The sequence below is a fragment of the Lepeophtheirus salmonis genome, chromosome 5 (genome assembly GCF_016086655.4).
Source record: "Lepeophtheirus salmonis chromosome 5, UVic_Lsal_1.4, whole genome shotgun sequence".
In the NCBI taxonomy this organism is placed as follows: Eukaryota; Metazoa; Arthropoda; class Copepoda; order Siphonostomatoida; family Caligidae; genus Lepeophtheirus; species Lepeophtheirus salmonis.
This window is the reverse complement of record NC_052135.2, coordinates 48,672,343-48,693,439: the sequence shown is the minus strand read 5'-3', so window position 1 is coordinate 48,693,439 and position 21,097 is coordinate 48,672,343. Positions and strand designations below refer to the sequence as shown.

At 30.2% G+C, this 21,097-nt stretch overlaps 1 protein-coding gene across 14 annotated transcripts in view; it reads right to left on the bottom strand.

Annotated features, from left to right (window-relative positions):
* LOC121118515 (uncharacterized) overlaps window positions 1–21,097 on the bottom strand; it is a 255,692-nt gene that overhangs the window by 76,357 nt on the left and 158,238 nt on the right. For 7 of the 14 annotated variants that reach the window (XM_071888747.1, XM_071888756.1, XM_071888746.1 and 4 more), the window contains one exon: window positions 17,222–17,452. In XM_071888747.1, coding sequence (XP_071744848.1) covers window positions 17,222–17,452 — 231 coding nt within the window. Of the gene's footprint in view, window positions 1–17,221; window positions 17,453–17,579; window positions 17,630–17,662; window positions 17,715–19,189; window positions 20,030–21,097 lie in introns of those variants that run through there. The other 7 variants (XM_040713098.2, XM_071888743.1, XM_071888744.1 and 4 more) reach the window with 4 other exon arrangements.

Sequence of the window (21,097 nt, the reverse complement as noted above, 5' to 3'; positions counted from 1 at the left end):
ATTCTTTGTTTCTACATATTTTCTTCACTATAAAACCCAGCTAAGGACTTTTCAAGATATAGGCAATTATACATAGATGATCTATTGATATGAATAATGGACATGGTCTAAGTAATTGTGTATATTATATTCTGTGAATAAATAAATTATTTTTTTTGTTAATGGGAAAAAAAAATGTCAGGGAAAAATCCGTCTTTTTTAAAACTTTCCCACTAACATGAAAATTTACTATTCTTTTGTCATTAGTCGATTTGTCTATTACTTCCTTGAGCATTGATTGATCGAAATCAAATTAGTAAAGCCTTGAACAATCCCTTTCCAATAAATGAAAAAAGTCCATCATATATTATGGGGAAGAATACCTACGATTTGATTACGGACCTAGTTTCTATATCTTTTTGGATATAAAAAAATGGAGATATTTAATTAATATAACGAAGAGTTGTATCCGTTCCTAATTTAGGACTTACAATCATATCCTACTTATTATCGGTCCCTCAACAAGGCATTATTTTCACTTATAACAAAAATAAATTCATTATTTAGGTATGTTACAAAGTCAGAAAAAAGTCAAAATATGAATTCGAAAAGGGGCTCTTACATTTTGTATGGAGAGTTTCTTTCCATAAATACCTCAATTATTAAAATCTATTGGCTATTTACAGAGAAATCACGAGATTCGTTGTCGAAAATTAAATCCGTCTTCTCCTTGAATCGCACGTACTAAGAACTGCGATTCTTAATCCAGTCGTATTAAATATGACAAACGGAGTTTGTTAATTATTATATCACTCAAATTTTGTCCCTCTACATTTAGGACTGTCGTTTTTTGAATCACTAAACCTACAATTTCCTAGATGTGAAATGTACGAGGTTCAGAGACCGCTAAGGAATGATCATAACACAAACATAATACTCTTCTCATAATTAATTAGCGCCTACAAACTTATTTATCTCATAAAAACTGATTCTTTCTATCAATTTATATACTTTTTCCACTAATGTATAGAAAATGTTACAATTTTCTTAGGTTTAAAAAAAATATATTAATTAGAAGAGTCATTTTAGGCGTAAAACGTCGAAGCCACTTTGAAGATAAAGAAATATTCCTATTATTTATTAGCCACCACAAACATCTAAATCTCATTAAAATTAATTCCATCAATTTATTTATATATTTTTTTCACTAATGAATAGAAAAATGTTCCTTTCTTCCTTAAGTGTTTCAAAGATTTTTATCTGTCAACTAAAAGTGGTGATGTTTTGCTCCAAACTACTATGCAAATCATTACATCCTCTATTCCTAAAAACAAGAAATTTTATACTGTTACTACCAATAATGTACAATTTTGGTTTCACTGTTTCCGTTTCGATAATTGTGATGTCAAAGATGCAACACTCTCTGGAAATTGTAACCATTTTATCTTGTAAAATGGTTAAACTTGTTATGTTCTAAAATTCTTATAAATTTTATTATGTAAAATTGTGTCCGGATAATTGAACGAGTTATAGCTTCAAAGATTTAGGGAAGGCTGAATTCAAATTGTCGAATTTTGCAACTTTATGAATGTTTTTAGAATGGTTCATAAAATATTACGTATAATGTTTAATATTTCTCGAAATATTAACCTATTAGATAAGTAACTCAATAATTATTTTACATTTAACAAAACCTTTCCTTTAAAAAATCAGAAAAAATGATATTTTTTCCCAATTAAAGAAATATTATTCCATAATTGTTGGGAATTTTTCACATCACCTTTACCAGAGATAATTTGAATTCAACCCATTAACGTTTAGAACACTGATAATGGGCAAAGACGAAGAAAAATCAATACCTCATTACAAAAAAACACATTGTAAACTGTTACATATATTAGTAAGGTAACTATAGAGAACACTAAATTTTAATTGTTTATCGAGGTAGTAGTAACAAATGGTTTTTTTTCTTTCACTAAAAAATAAATAATTACACAGAGGAGACAAGATTCACGAATGATTCAACAAAGATATCAGCTGACATAAAGGGTATTGTATGAAGTCACATTTTTTTTTTTACATTTATTATCGGCAATTCCAACTTGAGAAATGATATTCAACTTGGATTGATAGTTAGAGTTTTATAAAACATGTCTTGGAATGCGGGAGATTACAATTATAACTCCTCACCAAACCTTCAAGCTTACTCTTCGTCTTTTATGAGCACACATAAATGTTTCATGAGGTTTGGAGTATAATTGAATGTAGTAGGAAAGGAAGTTCACTACTCAGGAATTAAATAATAATGACAACTGCTAAGGAAAAGTAAATTCATTCTTCAGATTACCAATTCAAAAAAGCGGGGCGGCTAAAAATGGACACGATTTACATCCCTAGTATTGCATATTTTGTGGGTGTAATCAAGTAATATATCTTTATGATTCACTCTATGGTAAATTAGTATACCTAAAACTAGAATGTTTTTAATATAAAGACAGTCTCACAAAACACATTTGTCCTATGAGACAAAAGAAAAAGAAATGCCATTAAAAACTTTTCAATGACATAAAATTGTAATTATTGAAAACAATTCAAATCCAATTTATTTCACAAATCATTTAAAGAATCCCTAAAAAGACCCACGTTTATTGTTATAATGATTAAAAGTGGAAAAAGGGAAGCATAATTGGGGGGTCTATTAGTTTAAGAGAATGACACCGGAATTAACTCTCTATTAAATATTTCCAACATGAATATCAAAAATATTTCAAGTATTTATCTCAAAATAATTCCTCTTCTTTTTTATGAAAAAAAAAATACCCAGAAATTTGAATTAAGAATGATTATTTTTTTAGGTTTTGATCATTTTCACAGTTATTAAACCATGAACAAATATACTTTTTTTTCTAAACTTTCCATCAAATAAATTTCTTATTTATAGTCTTATATTGTTACCTAAATAGAGCACTTACTATTTATATAAAATAATACTTGGTCCATTAAAATCTGAACACCTTGAATTTTAAACTTCAACAAAATATAATTGATTAACACTGGAGTTTCAACAACTAATAGTATAAATAGATGTGTGTCTGATCTCTCCTAATTATTAATGTAACCTCCTTTAGCGGCAATGATGGTTTCCAGAAGGTGGCAGAAGGTCTGGCACCTTCTGCAGATGTATTCATTTGTTATGGTGTCTTATGGACATGATGGTCGGTTTTCTATAACTCCCTGGGTCCAATTTGGCCTTTTTGAAAGAGCCCTTCTTCCTCTCCAACGTTTCGGTTCTGTTGACGGTGCTCTTGAAGTATTTTTCTCAATTTGTACGTAAAATGCGGGTCAAGTTCATTTTGTTTTGTAACTAATTGTGTAATCTTTAATATATCGAAATATGAAATAATTTCAATCACTCAACTTTAATTAATTTTTGAATGAAAAAGTGTTCAGATTTCAATGAACCAATGGATTTTATGTGCAACAAACAAATTTTGAGAAAATGCCTCATAAAAGTCACCAAATTCCTTCATTTTAAAAGAAAAGAAAACCTTGGTGTTTCACCTTTTTTTGGGAGCAAATGGAGGGCATTTTAATTTTTAAATTGGAGCTTTCATTATGAAAACATTTTTTCATTCTATAGGATTTGATTGCATTACAAAAAAGTCAAGTATTGAAATATTTAAAACTATTTATTTAGTAAGTTAATACTAAACCTTTTGTTGTTTTTAAATTTTAAATCGATCAAAAGTTTTTGGTTATAGTTGATAACTTTTTTATTACGGAAAGTAATTCGACTACTTTTTTTACAGATGAAATTAAATGATTTTTTCCATATTAACACCTCTAACATTAGAACTATAATTTTTCCAAAAGCACGTGGTTTTATCACTTTTTCGATATAATGGCAATACAAATCTTATAACTTATAGGTAAAAAGATACACTTTTTTCTGTTTAATTAATTATTATCAATTACAATGGGTCAATTAGTATTTGCAATTGCAATTACGTTCCAAAAAAATTGTCAAACTACTCAAATTGAAGATTTAAATTCCTTACGCATGAAAGATGGTTAAGGAACATATCTAAATTTAAAATAATTAATGTTCTGAATATCTTTTAAGGCATAACAATATTTGCTAAATTGGGTCCATGATTTGCTAAAAGTTATTTGATGGTTAAAATTATTTCCCTCAAAAATGATCGAAATAATGCAACTGTAGAAAATATCACCTTTTAAATATGATAAAAATTATCATCTTTTATCTTTTCTGTTTGTAGCTGTCATTTATTATATACGGACGAATTATTTAGCCCTTTTTTTTAAAGCCAGAACTACCTTTTATTGAACATTTCCTCAAGAGAAAATGGAATTTTCATTAAAAAGAAAGTGTTCAATTTCAGTATTAAAGTACCTAAAACATCTTAGTAAATGATCATTTACCTGTAAAATAGAATTGTGAATGGGCAATTATATCATAAAATATTTTTTTCTTCTCCAAAAGTCAATAGAGTGTACGTTTATTTTATATCACTTGGATTTGTACTCCATCAATACCCCTGACAATAAAACTTAATTGTGGACCATAAAACATTATATTCCATTTCTGTTTAATTAAAAAATACATAAATGTCTCAATTCTTATTAAGGAGACAGAATAAAATGACCAAAATCAACTTTAATTTATGTCAACTTGATGGGAGTGACACCTTTAGTTCCTAGTTTAACGTAAGTAGAGTTGACTTGGCCTATGTGAAGAGATTTATTCGCATGTTGTAGTTGGCCATGTGTGTTTTTTTACTAACAAAATCCATTATCATTGTTATTTCATTCTAATTGTAGCTTATAAAGTGTGTTTGCTCATGAAAAAACTATGAGCCAAACTGAGGATCAGTTAGGAAGTGTAAGTCCTTGTTGGACATAGAGTAGAATTGCGGATCGATATTAAAGTCATTATTTCATAAATATGTCCTTGGTAAATATGGAGTAGGATTTGTGTATATGTCCTCCCTCTGATAACTTCTACTACTGAAAGGCAGGTAACTAGGAGTAATAGAGCCGGTCCGAAGACTGGACTGCACCAAATATATAAAGACTAAACACAACTATTTAAGACTACAAAACCTCTATGAGGGGTAGAGATTAAATCCATATTCCGCCTTCGAAACTAGTCATAAGTGGGAGGATTTTACAAGAAATGACGTCCCATATGTATGATCCCGTAATTACACAACTTTTCATCGGTAGTCTTTCACAAAATGGTCTTCAGCGGAGAGACGAAATCAAGAACAATCTTGTAAACCAACACATAATTACGGGATACGCTATCATAATAACGTATAATATGATTCTAAAATATTAATCAGAGTCTTATTTCATATAAGTTTGAGACATTATATTTCATAAATTAGGAACGAGTCAAATGTAATTTGATTTAAAATGCATATTTTTTTAACTATACATATATCCAATGTTATACCTTATAGTACATTTGTTATTTCATCATCAAGTCAAAAATAAAAAAGCTAACATAAGCATTTAAAAGCGAGGAATAAATTTATTTTAAAATAGTGGTGTGTCGACAAGTCGGTTCGAACTGAGATGGTTATGACCGATTCTAGTCTAATAATTAGAAAATGAAGGAATAACAAATTAAGTAGCTTCTTAATTTATTGAAATACTTTTAGTCTGTAAGGTATTTTTTTATTACTCAAATACATTTCATGTGGTACTATTGTCCCAAATTTTCACTTATTTAGCATAATTAAGCTAATATTTTTTAATACCCATGAGATCTTGCAATTCGTTAGAAAACAGTGATGACTACATAGTCTGTTTATAACAAGTACATTAGAAGTTGTGAGTGTTTTCAAAATCAATTAGGGGAGAGAGTGCCTTAAAATATAATTTGATGAGGCTTAGTAATACAAATCAAGGCGACTTTATGATAAAATATGAAGTCAATTTTTTTTTTTTGCTAATTTGAAAGTTGACTCACCACCGTTTAAGTCGAGTCGATAAATAATTGGCACAAGTAGATCGAATCAAGTCGATAATTCTTTGATTCTACACAACACTAGTTTAAACCTAAAATATGCAAACTTGTGTTCATGTATTCTTCGTAACTTAACACTCAGATGTAATTTAAAAAAATTACTATATCAAAAAATACAAAGACAAATATTCATCCCTTTTATAGCATATGTACAATGACGTACATCAAAAGATGTACCCTAAGAACTAAGTTTTTACATAGCTATTTAACCTTGCAAACACTTCTGTTTGTATATCAAATTAGTAATTACACATGACATGAGTTGCTAAATAAGTAATAATTGGCCAAGAGCTCTAACATTCACATCAATGTTCAACGTAAAAACACAAATTGGAAATAAAAAGGCTTGAATAATATATTTTTTATTCGATATAGATAACTCACGAAAAAGCAATTGTTATTCCAATTTGAAAATTGTCATTTAACATTATTCATTTGGGATATTTAATACTATAAGAACCATTTGTTTAAGAATGAGAGCAGTATAATTAACCTTTTGAAATAGATACAGATGCAAAAAAATATAGGAAATAAACTTAATCTTTTTGAAAAGGGTTATACCTCATGACGCCAGACTTTTGAAATCGATAAAAAAAAAAAAGAAATTGTTCAAAACATAATAAGATTTCCTGTCGCTGTAAAGCTCCGAAAAATTCGGTATTTCGGTAGATAAGCAATTAGTTTTTTTTAAAAAAAAAATCAAATATACACATATTCACATTCGGAAGAATATATTATCTATTGATTAAGGTCACTAACTACCTAGATCATGCGAGTGGGTACCTTTACTATACCATTTCCGTGTGTTCATAAAAGACGGAGAAGAGTAGCTTTGAAGATTTGTTAGGGAGATGTAATTGTAAATACTTATTGGACTCAACGTATAATTGGGAATCAACATGGGAGTAACTCTTGGCTTTGTCCTTGTTTATTTGCTTCTCCCCCTCGCAACAGCTGCTTATTGCTAATTTGATGAAACGTCATAGCATAAGCTGCTTTCCTTCCAAACATTCTTCAAATACTCAGGGTTACTATGTTGATGTACAGTTTCTTTTTTGGGATATGTTAGATAAACACTAATATATACATATTCACATTTAGGGGAATATATTATCAATTGATTAAGGTCCCTCAATACCTAGATCATGCGAGGGGGTTCCCATTATAATGAAGTCAGTAAACTAACATCCAATATAATAAAAAAGTCATAAATCACTATCCCAGAAAAATATAACCTTCTCTAAATATTAATTTATACCTCTGTTTTCCCCCATTTTGGGCCTATGTACATAAGTTGCCTTCATGATAAATATAGAATCCGTATTCTATAGGTTACTACTATCTATCTTACAAATTATGTGGAACAGAGGAACCGCTGACAAGGTTAAAATCATTATAATAATCTGTTAACGTATGAAATATACATATTAATTCCTATCATGTACGATATCAGAGGAAATATAAATCAAGAAATACTTCCTTTTAATGCGTTTTCACTAGATGGAATTCTTACCATATTTATGTACGCTTAATGTTTTGAATATTAAAAAAAAAGGAAAAATTAAAACATTCAAAATAAATATACAATTTTTAAGTAAGTTTTTATGTTCATGTACCTATTAAAAGCAAACAAAAGTATCCATCATCTGCAATGTCAAAATACTAATATTTATATGTATCTGTGATCAATCAAAGGACGGAAAAATAGGTGAGGCCTATGGATAAGTATATTAATTACACTAGCTTGAGGAGGAATGATGTACCACTTAATTTAGGTAGATCCATAAATATATACGGGGTGGTTCATGTAAATCTGAAAACTTACTAATTCAATAATTAGTGAAGTTTGAGTGTTTGAATTCATGGATATTTACTTTATTATGAATTTTTAAAGCAACTTACAACAGAGATAGGAAATGATCAGTGGATTTACTTAATTTTTTTTGAATTGGTAATTTGACGATTGATTTTTTTAAATTTTCCTTTAATTGGTTAGATGGAGTTGCACTGATCAAGTATAAGTAAAAATTATAGTATTACAATTACTCCATCTAACCTAGGAATATTTTGGTGAAATCTATATAAATAAAGTATATTTCTTTCTCTAGGAATGACTTGCCTACTTACCCACATTGAGTTCAAGAGAATAATTTAATGAATTTTCTTGTCCTTAGTATCATAATCATTTAATTCATAAGTATTGAACATCCTTTCCTAAATAGATTCGATGATATTAAAAATCTGATTGAACATTCGTGAGTTCTCATAAAAGACAGATTGTAACCCTGAGGATTTGTTGCGGAGTTATGACTGTAGGCCACAATGTATAATTGGGATTGACATAGGAGTAAATCTAGGAAATACCCTTGCCTATTTTCTTCTTTCCTTCCTCCCTTGTCACAGCTGATTGTAGCTGATCTAATGAAACGTCATGGGCATTATTCTGTCTTTCCTCCAAAACATTCTTCAAATTGTCAGGGTTACCATGTTGATTTTTGGTTTCTTTTATCCTAACATAACCAATGTTCACAGGATTTTCACCACCAGCAATAATGCATATTTCAGAGGGGTAAGTTAACATCATGACAACCGATAAAATAATGAACAAAAAACAAGAAAGAGGTCACACAACAACCGTTTTTTCTTTTCTAATTTTTCAGAGTTTTTTTTTTTCTTTACCAACTATTCAAATCAAGTTATAAGCTTCTTAATATTACAGAATGTCAATGATTCGCAAACGACCGAAAATCTCATAATAATGATTTCTGTTTAATTTTCTTCCATCTATGAACATACTAAATTAATTTTATTTCACTAGTCATGCTCAAAATCAACAATATACGCAAGTTAAAATACATATGAAGCCACAGATTAATGATTTGATGTGTTTTTTTCTATTTTTTTAAGCAAGGAACTTCAATGCATTTGTACAAGTTACGCATTATGCAGTCAAACTTTTGGAATTAATGGGCCATTTGACCTTTTTATTGTTGAATTTAATGGGCCCTTCCTTGAAATGCATTAAGTACCTGAAGGACATGCTGGTTTTTTTCTTGTCAAATTTATTGATTCCGTGACAAATCATTAATGTAATGTGTATTCATTCACATGTTCAATTATTATAATGGAAGTTTTAGTCTGTCAATGCTTAATTGTACATTAAGAATACGTCTATGTATTTTGCCAAATTTAAATTAGTATTAATTAACCCTTCCCCCTTTAAATATGCTGAATTCCGTTTCCGTTCATTTGAGCAACGCTAATTTCAGATAGTGTCATCTTAGCAACATTCGTTTCAGCAATTATTTATTTGAGTATAGAATTTTTGAGCGTCGTTTTTCAGCGATATTGGATGAATTCATTCTTTAGTCATTACTCACAAGAGCGGTATTTAAAATCAAAAGGGTGAATTTCAGTAGAAACAACTCAGGCTAGTACTCAATGCATTAGATTTTAATTGTCAAAGATACTCGCATACCTGTTTAAAAAATCAGGTCCGTGAAAATCATAAATCACAGTTTTTAAGAAATTATTTAATTCCAATATTAAACCTATCACAGGACTCTTTTTTAGGTAGAGGAATAATAAATGTGTGTTTTTTGCATGAACTATGCCAAATGGTTGAAAAATGACCTTAGGAACGTATGTTATGTCATTGTTGTCATATCTCCTTTCTTTTACCCCTTTGTAGCGGGCGCGCTTGAACATTCGCTGACCAGTTTCTAATATTATATCATCGAGCAGGCTTTTATTTTGAATTGACCTATTCTCCTCACTTGCACGGAAAAACTTTCCCCAACCAGCAAAAAGAGTGCGAAACAGAAACAGCTCCCATTGATTAAGCGATACGAACAGTATTCGATGTTATAATAGCGTTATATTGTTGGAGCAATGTGCTAGTAAAGGTATTTATTTTAATGTTGTAATAGCATTCTAATGTTGAAGGAATGCCCTAATAAAGTTCCATATGACTACGCATTGAATTCACGTTTATTATTATTTCACTCCTCCTGGTTCACAATAAAATAGTGCAACGTTGACCCGCCACATAAAGAGACATGCTACTGTACTTATTTAACAAAACATAGCACAATTAAAATTTCCCTTTTCTTATAGGTATATGTTTATTTATAAATTAGCTTATGGCTTAGATATCATTGGAGTTTCATGGATATTTTAAATAAATATGCAGATTTTATCTTTTGGAACCCAATATCTTTTTTCATAGATTATAATGTATTATTTTATATCAAGGACATTAACAAAAAACCTTTCGAAAAGTGAATATCCTTTAAATACAAATAAAGAATTAAATTCTTCTTTTTTTATAGAATATAAAGATTACTGACCCATAATTAATCGATGAAAGAATTTATCCAGTTTAAAAATAACTCAAATATATTATTTAAACCGTTTTTTCGGCGGGGTTATCCTTCCAGGAGTAAATAAAGAACTAGTTAGTCCCTACTCAAGCCGTTAAATTTAATGTCTCACACAATTTTTCATGCAATTAGAAATAGAAAACAGCTTGCAAAATGAGAAGGTAGTTAGTCAATATATAGAACTATTGTTCAATAATTGTTGTCAATTGTTCACTGTCTAGAGGGAGCTAATTCAAATTCAACCAATCAACTTTCTGAACATCGATAGTAGTGTTTTGTCAGTTCTTATTTAGGACGGAAGACTGCAGTCCCGTCCAGTTCAGTCCTGCTTATCAGTCCTAAAAATGATCAAGTTCGTACTAGATGATATCGTCCATCTTTAAAAAAAAAAAAAAATCAGTTCTAGTACTGAGAGACCAAAGGATTAAAAGTCTTAAGGACCGTACCAAAGGACGGATAGGGCAGGTTCTAAGACTGTACTGGACCAAATAAATTAAGACTGACAACAAAATGCACTGTATTTTCTATATAACGTCGTATACTAAAGAGACTCTAAAGAAATATGGACAAATATAATAGTTTGGTGAAAAGGAATTTCGTGTTTTTCACTTTATTTCAATGGTTTATAAAAAGTGTTATAATCATTTGATTTAACTTGTTCTGCTCGATAACTTGTTGCCAACGAGAATCCAACTTCAAAATGCCCTTCTCATAGAAGCCCTTGTCCTATTGGCAAAAAACTCGCAAAGCCAATTTTCACAAGCCTCTATTGAAGCCAAATTTGTACCCCTATGCGCTTTGCTCATATACAGGAAGAGGTAATATTTAATTTTTGTTCTAATTTCGGACTATAGAGTGGATGAATAGAACTTCCCATCCGAGCTTCCAGAGCTTCTGGCGCGTCATTAAGAATGTTTGCGGCCTGGTGATGTCTTGATGATGTCTTTTTGTCTCCTATTTGCCAATGCTGGCCGCTTCTGTTAGATTGCCAGCTTCCAACAGTCGAGATGTTTACTGTAGAGGACAGAATTGACTGTAAAAAACAACACTTTTCTGTAACATATCTATTGCAAATTTTCTTGGTCACTTTCGATGTGTTTCCCCTTTCAGATAGTAAAAATATAAATTAATGCAAATATCTTCCTTTGTGACCTCCATACTCGACGCATAATAATTCACAAGTGAAGAGGCCAAGCGCAACAATGTCTAAAAACATTTTGTAGTATACACTCACACCTTTACGACACTTAAATGTATGATCCGATGTGACCAATAATGAACAAGATATACTTAGTTAAAAAAAGGGGGGTGGGGGAAAGGAATACAAGATTACTTTTTCTCCAACCTAATATCTAAAGGACAAAATGTGTTAGTATCGTTTCAATACCTTGTTTTTCATATGGCATCGCTTTCAGTTTACAATACAATATATGAAATCATAAAAATATAATAAATTAGTAATTCCCCACTATAAAATAGTTTTACTAAATATGAAAGAATTTACCTCAGTATGTCACTGTAAAAAATAATGGAGACTTAAATATGTTCTTCATTTTATTGGAAAACTATCTCTTCAACTTTTATTTTGGCTTCAATATTTCTTTTTATATATTGTCACACAATTTTTGTTTAATGTGATTTAACTAATCAAAGCAATATAAATTCTAATTTTAATGAATGAGTGATAATAGATTTATTAGGAAATTGGACTTATTCAATTTCTACTTGCCACAAAATTGATCTGTATTTAATTTTAATACCTTAGCTACATTGTCTTTTATCACTTAGAGTGATAATTAAAACCATTGAAAGTAATGTTAAAATCGATATAGATAAATATTTGTACAATTTTCTTCTTGACAGTATAATATTTGTGGCCCGCCAACCCCAAAGCAAGCCAGAGTCTAAACTACATTTGTAATCTTCAACAAAGGATCTTCAATTTATATCATCAAATTAATGTGATGGATCCATTGTAAGAGTCGGAAATTGCACTCAAATTAGGAAAAAGTTATTTCCATTTTATTTATAATGGGCAATATATGTACCAATCCACGACTAGCCTTTGATCCACACTCAACCTCGGCTGTTAAAAAGGGAAAGGACAATTTTGAAAAAACAAAACATATGATAGTTCGTCTTGTGTATTTTTCTTGTTGCGTCTTTTTTTAGAGAAAAGTTATTAATTTTCCTATACATTTAATTGATGATTTTATCAAAAGAATATAACAATCCTAATACTATGTAATAGCTTTTTTGAGTTCAAAATACGTTGAGTAAGGTACTTTAAATCATACAAGAGTAGTGTCGTATCAGTCTTAGGACTGATTGCCTAATTTTATTGCCTGTTTTTTTTTTCCTTTCAGTCTTTTTTATTTGTTGGTCCAATCTTTTTTTACATTTCGGTCCTAAGGACTGATACCTCGGCCATTCAGTTCAGGGTTGCCAACTCTCAGAAAAATAAATAAAAAAGACATCATTGGTAGGATTGGCCGACCTAATTTCCTTGAGTGACTGTCAGCCATACTGCGTTGTTTTGTTTTTCACTATCTTCTGCGCAAGCAGCAGTACTTCCTCGGTCAATGGGATGAGCGTATTCTGTGTCATTGTACACGCAAGTGAATATGCTGCCAGCCCATTGGTTCCAGAGTAGGACATGGCCTGGGAACACGTTTACCGTAATTTTTTCTTCATTTTCCGGTGCATTCTACTGTTCATTTTTTAAAACTCACAGTATTACGGGACAAAGTACGTCCCGTTTCATCTCAATATGGGACGGGTGCTTTTTTACTAAATAAGGGACGATTCCTTCTTTCAAGGGATGATTGGCAACAATTAGTCCAACCCCTACCCTTGTTATCGTTATAGCTATTCTTCACTCATAGCTAGGATTTAATAATATAAAAACGATGCAAATAATAAATGATAGCTAGAACGTATAATAATAAGTTCTAGTAATACATCTCTTACTTTAAACTTCAGCTATCTAGTCTCTTCAAAGAGGTTATGTCAAACACTTGAAAGGACATAGTTAGTAAATACATCATCTCAGCTATTGTAGTTTCTATAAAAGGCCGATAAGGACTGGTCCTAGAACTGGAAATTTTATTAGGACGGGACTACAGGACTGCAGTCATTTTAGTTTTTCTTAGACCGATCCAACAATAAAGAATCAACTTGTGAAAATTAATGAAAGTAGCAGAATGGAAAATATTTATTTAAAAAAAAAAAAGAAAGAACCGTAATTAAGAATCATAATTCAAATATATTTTAAGGGGTACATTGTATAAATTTGCCCAAAGATCATATTTTCTCTTTCTATCTCGAAATCGGAGACAGCGACAGTACATAGTTGAAATCTAATTATTGCAACCTTTTAAAAATAAGGAAATAACTTCGCAAGACAAAGAATTTTGTATTAGAGTGGTGGAGAGGGATCTCGACTCAATTGAGCAAAATTGCTCGAATAAATTTCAATGTAGGATTAGACAATCATTTGTGTATGTAGGGCATATATCTATTGATTTATATTAATAGTATTATTCTATTTTAGGAGTTAATGGATTTGTTGACATAGACGTTCCTCTCCATGATACCTATTACGTTCATTCTGATATTATACTTTAATGATTCATCGTAGATACAAGAAAAAGTGCTTTACTTAATGAGATATGATCTCCGGGCGTATCCCACAGTCCACGGATCGACTCGGAGTCCGAAGTTTTAATACTTCAGAAGAGACAAATTTACAACCTTTTCCACAGAATGCAACCTTCCATTTACTTTCTCCAAAGTGCTAATTGTCCAAATACCTCGAAAAAGTCGAGATATATCCCTCTCCTCGTAATCCAAAAATATATTCTTCGTTTTGCAAAGTTATTTCCTTATTAATAATTGAATTACAACTATTTGCTGTCTATAATTGACCCAAATATTTCAATTAAATACTGTACTAATACTGTAATAAAAATTAATGGAATATTTATCATTTGCTGGATGTCTGTTTGGTTTTCTTTTTCTGTAAATTCACCACATTTCTGCACATTCCTCTTTAATGAATGTATCAACACATATATTTATATATACATTTAAGATCAAGTATAAATAGAAATGAAAAAGACGGAAATGAATAAGAAGGAAAATACCCAACACTTCTCAAAAACAACAATTCAACAGAGATAAAAATATATATACATTTATAAAACCAGGTACGGTTTTCTAATTTAATGTAATGCTCATTCCATGAGAATATAAGACTTTCCTTCCTCATGTATATATATATAGAAGAAAAAAATTATAATTAAATAACAAATTCTAATTTCTATTTTTCAAAAACAAAAAAAAAATTTGTAATCTTTGACATTTCCACTTTTAATTTCTTCAAGTGTATTTAAAGTTACATATTATATGTCAAATATGGAACTTTCTGATTTAGAACTAAATATTATTGATCAGATTGGTCAAAGTAGTAGGTATATAGTAAGATTTGTTTAAAGAAATGCTTAGTCATCTGTTATTATAAGCCGTCTACTTTGAGATAAATACAAAAATTTTGCACTTGACAATTCAAGTATGCACGAGGTTTTGAGATTTTGAATAAGAAAATGTTCCTTTTCCGAAATAAATAATATGTTTATAGACGTTTGATTCTCTTTACAAAATGAATGTATATATTTTATGTTTTGTACAAGTTGTACGTTTTATGTTTAATTGTAATGTCCGTTCTATTAATTACTAACCGTTATTGTTGCTATCCTTTCATTTTTATCTATTAATTCATGATGTATTTACAAGTTGTGTAACTGTGGACATTCGAACTTTATTTAGTAATTGTTAGTCGAAAATATCACATATTGCAATAAAAATATATCACCAACTATGACGGAATATGTAGTTATTGCAAATTTTTGATCAAAAGTACCCCAAAATTCTTCATCTTATTTTCAATATGAATTTTGTATAATATGCTTATACAGATTTTATACTATTGTAAAATTACAGATGGAAAGGTGCCAAATCCGTGGTTAATAGTTTTTTAATTTTCCATAAAATCTTTAGATTTTTATTACATGAAATACTTGAATAATATAAAAAAATATCGGAGGAATGAAAAATCGAAGTAACTTCATACTACGTTACAGAATCAACCGTTATATGTCTAACAAAAACAATGGAATGAATGGGAGGATGGTGAATATTTATCAGTTAGTAATTATATAATTAGAGATTGGTTTCACTGATTTGAATAAAATTCCATAATTAAAGATCCAATTATGTACTTTTATAAATAGATAAATGGTCATAGCTAGAATTTTCAATTTGATGTATCGTACCGAATGCTAGGCAAGACAGGCCATTTTTTATCAATAAAAACCAAAAAAAGAAGTCTATGGAACATTGAGTTTTGATACAATTTTTAATCAACCATTACTTGTGCACCAATCGCATACAAGTTTTAACTTGTATGATTGCACAGGAGGACTCAACTGGACGGAAATGTAGTGTTCAGTCCTATATAAGGATCGAAACAACACTACTCTTGAGTGTCAAGACTAAGAATATTCGTTATTTTTTGTATTAATTTTTTAGAATGTGTAAAAAGTGCCTATTCTTGAAGTTATTAGTTTTGAAAGAAAATAATATTTTTAACTGATATGAAAATATACCATTTATGTACCACGTAAAAGGCGTACTGCTTTGTTTCTTTTCCTTCATATTACATTTTATGTTTTATATTTAGAGAACAAAATCACCATAAGATGATTTACAGATAGGTTTTGTTTTTCATTTTGTAACAAAATAATGTCAGTTCAAAGTTATTATTATTAGATGCTTGCATTTAACCTTAGGATACGTCATGATAGCTAAACTTGTCTCTTTCCAAACATTCTTAAAATTGTCAGGGTGATCCTGTAATATTTCGGTTTCTTTTTTTTATCTTATCATATTATTTTCAACTATACTTATCAGCATTCAAGGTGATAATTCTGTGGCATATTACCTCAAAGTCTCTTTAATTCAGAATCTTGGGGTTTTATAGACGTAACTGATTGTTTAATATTCATTTGATTCGTTGGGCTGATAAGTTGATAATAATTATCTTTTTAAGTAAAATGTAAAATTGCGATACAATGATATTGAAAAAAATCAAGCAACCTCTACAATAAATTAATGTAAATTTGAAATCGATATTTAAGTCTTTCCTTAAAATCCAAACAATAATCCCTTTAACAATTTTAATTTTTTAACTAAATAATTTACTCAAAATCACTTGAAAAGACTCTGAAAACTTATTTTCTTGAAAATCGGACTCGAATCTCACAATTTCCGAATTACTTCAGTTTCGACTCAGATTCAATGTGAAAAAACATTTCATATAACTTTGAATTGAAGATATAGGTTTAGAAACGAATTGAACTCGAGTTCAAAAACTCAAACATGAATTTGAATTTTAAAATATGACTCATAAATGGCTCTGATCTATACTTTGATGGAAAAAGCTGCGAGCAGCAAGTGTAATGATAGTTTTTTATTATGAATTGTGGGAGCTTAGCCCCAGAAATTATGAACAGACACTGCTACGAAGTATTCATTTTTTTTTCTTTTTATCTATTTATATAAAAAAATCCAGTATTTTTCTTAGAACAAATATAAAAGCCCCGGAATTTTTCAATATTTTAAATTATAACATCTTCAAATTAACAACTCCAGTTGAACTCAATAAATCAACAAACAAATCATTTATCCATTCATGAGATATATTCCCATATAAAATGTATTAGTACTTTTAAGATAATTGACATACCTTTGCTCGGTGCAGGCGTCACAAATCCAATTCCCATCCGATGTAAGTTTTTTGCAGCAATTTTTGCACACTCCTAATTGACAAGATGAACACTGGAGTCGTCTATTAAAAAGCATAGAAAATCCGGAACCACATCGGCCACATACTTGACGACTTAGATGACGTAATTTAAGGGAAAGGAAATTTGTTTCTTCTTCGTCAAGGCTTTTAACTAAATCCGACTCAACTTGCCTGTAATATGTACGTGAATATAAATGATTAATATTAATTATTATTCTTTGAAATATAAAATTGTATGTTATTAGTAATAAATAAGTGTGACTCGAATATAAGTTAGAAAGTATATGGGTGAACACACATAGGAGCATGAGATAAAATTGACACCTGCTTCATCTGTTTGTTAATATAATAATATTAATAGTGGGTAATACTATGAATAACCTTAAGGAGTTGCTCTCATACTGTTTAATGCTACTACTAAATAAGAGTCAGACGAAGCATCCTTTTTATACAAATGTTTGCACAACACGCAATGGTGTCATATGACACCATTTTGCATTTATAAAAGTTAATAAATAAGCATCTATAGGAGTATAGTACACATACGATAAAAATAAATATATATTCCACGTTAAAACAAAATATTACGTTGTTAATTAACTAGTGTTAGATCTGTTCTAGGACTGATTTACTAAACCGTCTTTTTCCCTCTCCCTTTAACTCTTTTTTTTCTAATAGGTAAAATCTTTTTATCCCATTCAACGGTCCTAAGTACAATTAGTCGGTCTTTTAATCCTAGCTATCTTTTTATTTTCTTCAATCCTATCTAGAATTGAAGATAATCAATAAATGATAGCTAGAACGTACCAGGTGGCCATTGAAATATAAATACATTAGTTACAAAAAAAAAAAACATAAAATACCAATTCTTGGACCTAGAACTAGACAGATAGGACTGCAGTGTTTTTAGCTTTTTTAAAGACTGATACAACACAAACTCTATTATTTCAGTCAAAAATATTGTTAGAACCTCATCCAGACGTGAGATGAATTAATACAAAAATTGTCATAAAACAAAAGTACAGACAAAAATAATTGTCCAATATCTCTTAAAGATTAATCGAAATCCTAAAACTTGTGGAAGGATTAAGAAAGATGCACCTTTTATTGTAGTCTCAATTTTTGGAAGAATTCATTGTATCATTCTTTTGGCTTGGGGTTAGAAAGAGTGATACAAAAAATGAAAAAATTATTTCAAAGGAATCGAATTGAAGTTTGAATCCCATTTGCTCACAGAGGCGGGTGGGGTGAGCCTCAGAACGGGTGATATGTGTTATGGTTTTTCCTGAAAAACTATTGGAAACTGGGATTTTTTTAAAAAGTTTTTTTGCAAGACATAAATCCAATAATTTGATTGACATATATCGTTCAATTAATTATTAAGGCTTAGTTTTCAAGGTTATGGGACAAGTTAAGATACTCAAATATGTTACCACCATAATAATTTAGAACCTTCATTTGATTAGTGAAATTGTATTTTGCCCCTACGATATGGCCCCTTTGGAGTAAAATATATTAATTTTGGATTATGTCATTGTTACAATGGATTTTTACAAATTTATGTTTTATTTGGAGGATTAATCATAAAAATTGATCGTGGAAGAATACAAAATATAAAATCCAGACTCTATTTTGAGTAGAAGTTGTAACAACTTGCTTTTATTTGAAGGATCCAAAAATATGTCTACATAAATAGTGATTATTTAAGTACAAAATTTGCAAAATAAATAAAACATTGATTTATTTGTGGATGTGGATACATGAATGTACATTTGTAGATATAACTAAACACAACTGTTTGCATCCATTTATAACAATCAAAAAACATTTATTTTCATTAAATGTAGGGATATAATTATTTAGTGACCCTTTACAAAATATTGAATACGAAAAGTAATAATTTCGTACCTACCTTCCAAGGTACCTATACCAGAGGATTTGGTTTTTATCCGCTTTATTAAAGGATGAAATCTTGGAGCTTAGATCTCCTCTATAATTAATGGCTAATTGACTGCAGGAATGTTTAATTTGAAGCTTAGGTGGATTGGTATATACACTATCATATGGAAGAATATCTGGAAGAAGTTCAATCCATACACAAGAGTGCTGCTGAGGTTTGAAGCACTCTCTGATCGCTGACATTGCAAGAGACTCATCGTCCTCTTCCTTGGAGATAATATCATTACTTCGAAAATGAGGAATAGAATTACCATTGGAGTATCTATCTTTAGATGGAAGTCGTCCTTTATTCTTGGCAAACGTCTGACAAGCTGGGCTCACACAATAGTAGGAAGCGTCCTTTGTAAAGAGGTTCTCTGCCATATTCGAAGCACTATTTGAAGTATCACTGAACTTGATATCAAAGTCGGTACTGATGTTATGGGGAATTTGTTGTGTCCTATCCGTTTCAGCCTTAAAAATGAGTCCAAAATAATTAACGACGGACAAAAGCCATTTCTTTTTTTCTTTTTTGTCATCGAAACTCCCCGAAAAGAGCTCTTCTTCTTCACTGAACATGCCCGAATCAGAGGATTCATTTCCCCCTCTTCCCCCGCTTACAAGGCAACTACTCTCCGTCGTATTAGGGTGAGTCTCTTTTGGAATATATAGGGCAGGTAGTTCTGGCATGGTTCTTCGTCGTTTCATGCCACTATTAGTGATTCCCTCTTCAAATCTTGGGAGTTGGTGTTCACAACACACACGAAGACGTTGTTCACATGAATTAGAGGACATATTTCCAATGACTAAAGAATGTATTTTTTCATTTCTCTCATAACATTTTTTGCTGTATACGACTCCCAACAACAAAGTGCTCTCTCCCTATTTCTCTGTACCAACTGTTGAGAGTTTATAACTATACATTTAGTTTCATATTCAGTTGTAAAACAGAGGCAGGACACACAAGTCATCATGTCATCAAAACTGCGATTGTTTTCATACAGAATTTATTTATTTACTTTGATACCGTATGTTAATCCATAATGCAGAGCTTTTTTATAATTTATAAATTATAATTAGAGGTGTGTAGATCTTTATTTAGAACTGAAGCCTGCAGTCCCTTCCACTTCAGTCCTAAAACTTATGAAGTTATATCCTAAATGACGTCACTGAACTCAGTTCTAAGTACTGACAGTCTTAAAGGACCGGTTCCAAGTACTAATAAGGCTGGTTCTAAGACTTAAAAATAAATATCTAAAAATTGGTATCCGAGTACGCTACCCTTCGAGGTACGACGTTCGATAAAAAATTAAATTTATTAAAAAAAATATCTACGATTACCTCTTTACCTTCAAAAATAGATCACGGAGCTTGTACGTGTCAATGTAGCCTCTTAATTTTAAAATATCGTCAAACTTATTTTACCAAAAGAAACAAACTAAAAACTTCGAAATCAGTTTGTCACCTGGTTAGCCAAATTAATTATGCAACTGGTATGTTATTATCTAATAACTATTCCCAAAAATTCTTATCAGCTTAAAAATAGCTATTTCGAAATTGAACCAATCAACTTTTAGAAAATTGACAAGGCAAAAATTGACAGCTAACAAATTAATATTGTAATTTTTTGTGTGTGTGTGTTTGTCATGTCAATACCTTTATTGTATCTCGTAACTGTTACATTAATAATAATCCGGTAAAGAGTAACCAAACCATTTGGTATTCAGCAAACTCATAATTATTTCTGATCTACCTTAAATGACATTGAAGTCTCAAACACTGGACCAAAATCATTTTAATACGTGGATCAATCTTTTCGATCTCATTCAATGAATCCATTTTTTTTTCGGTCACTCTTGATGGGCAAATTTTCTTCCT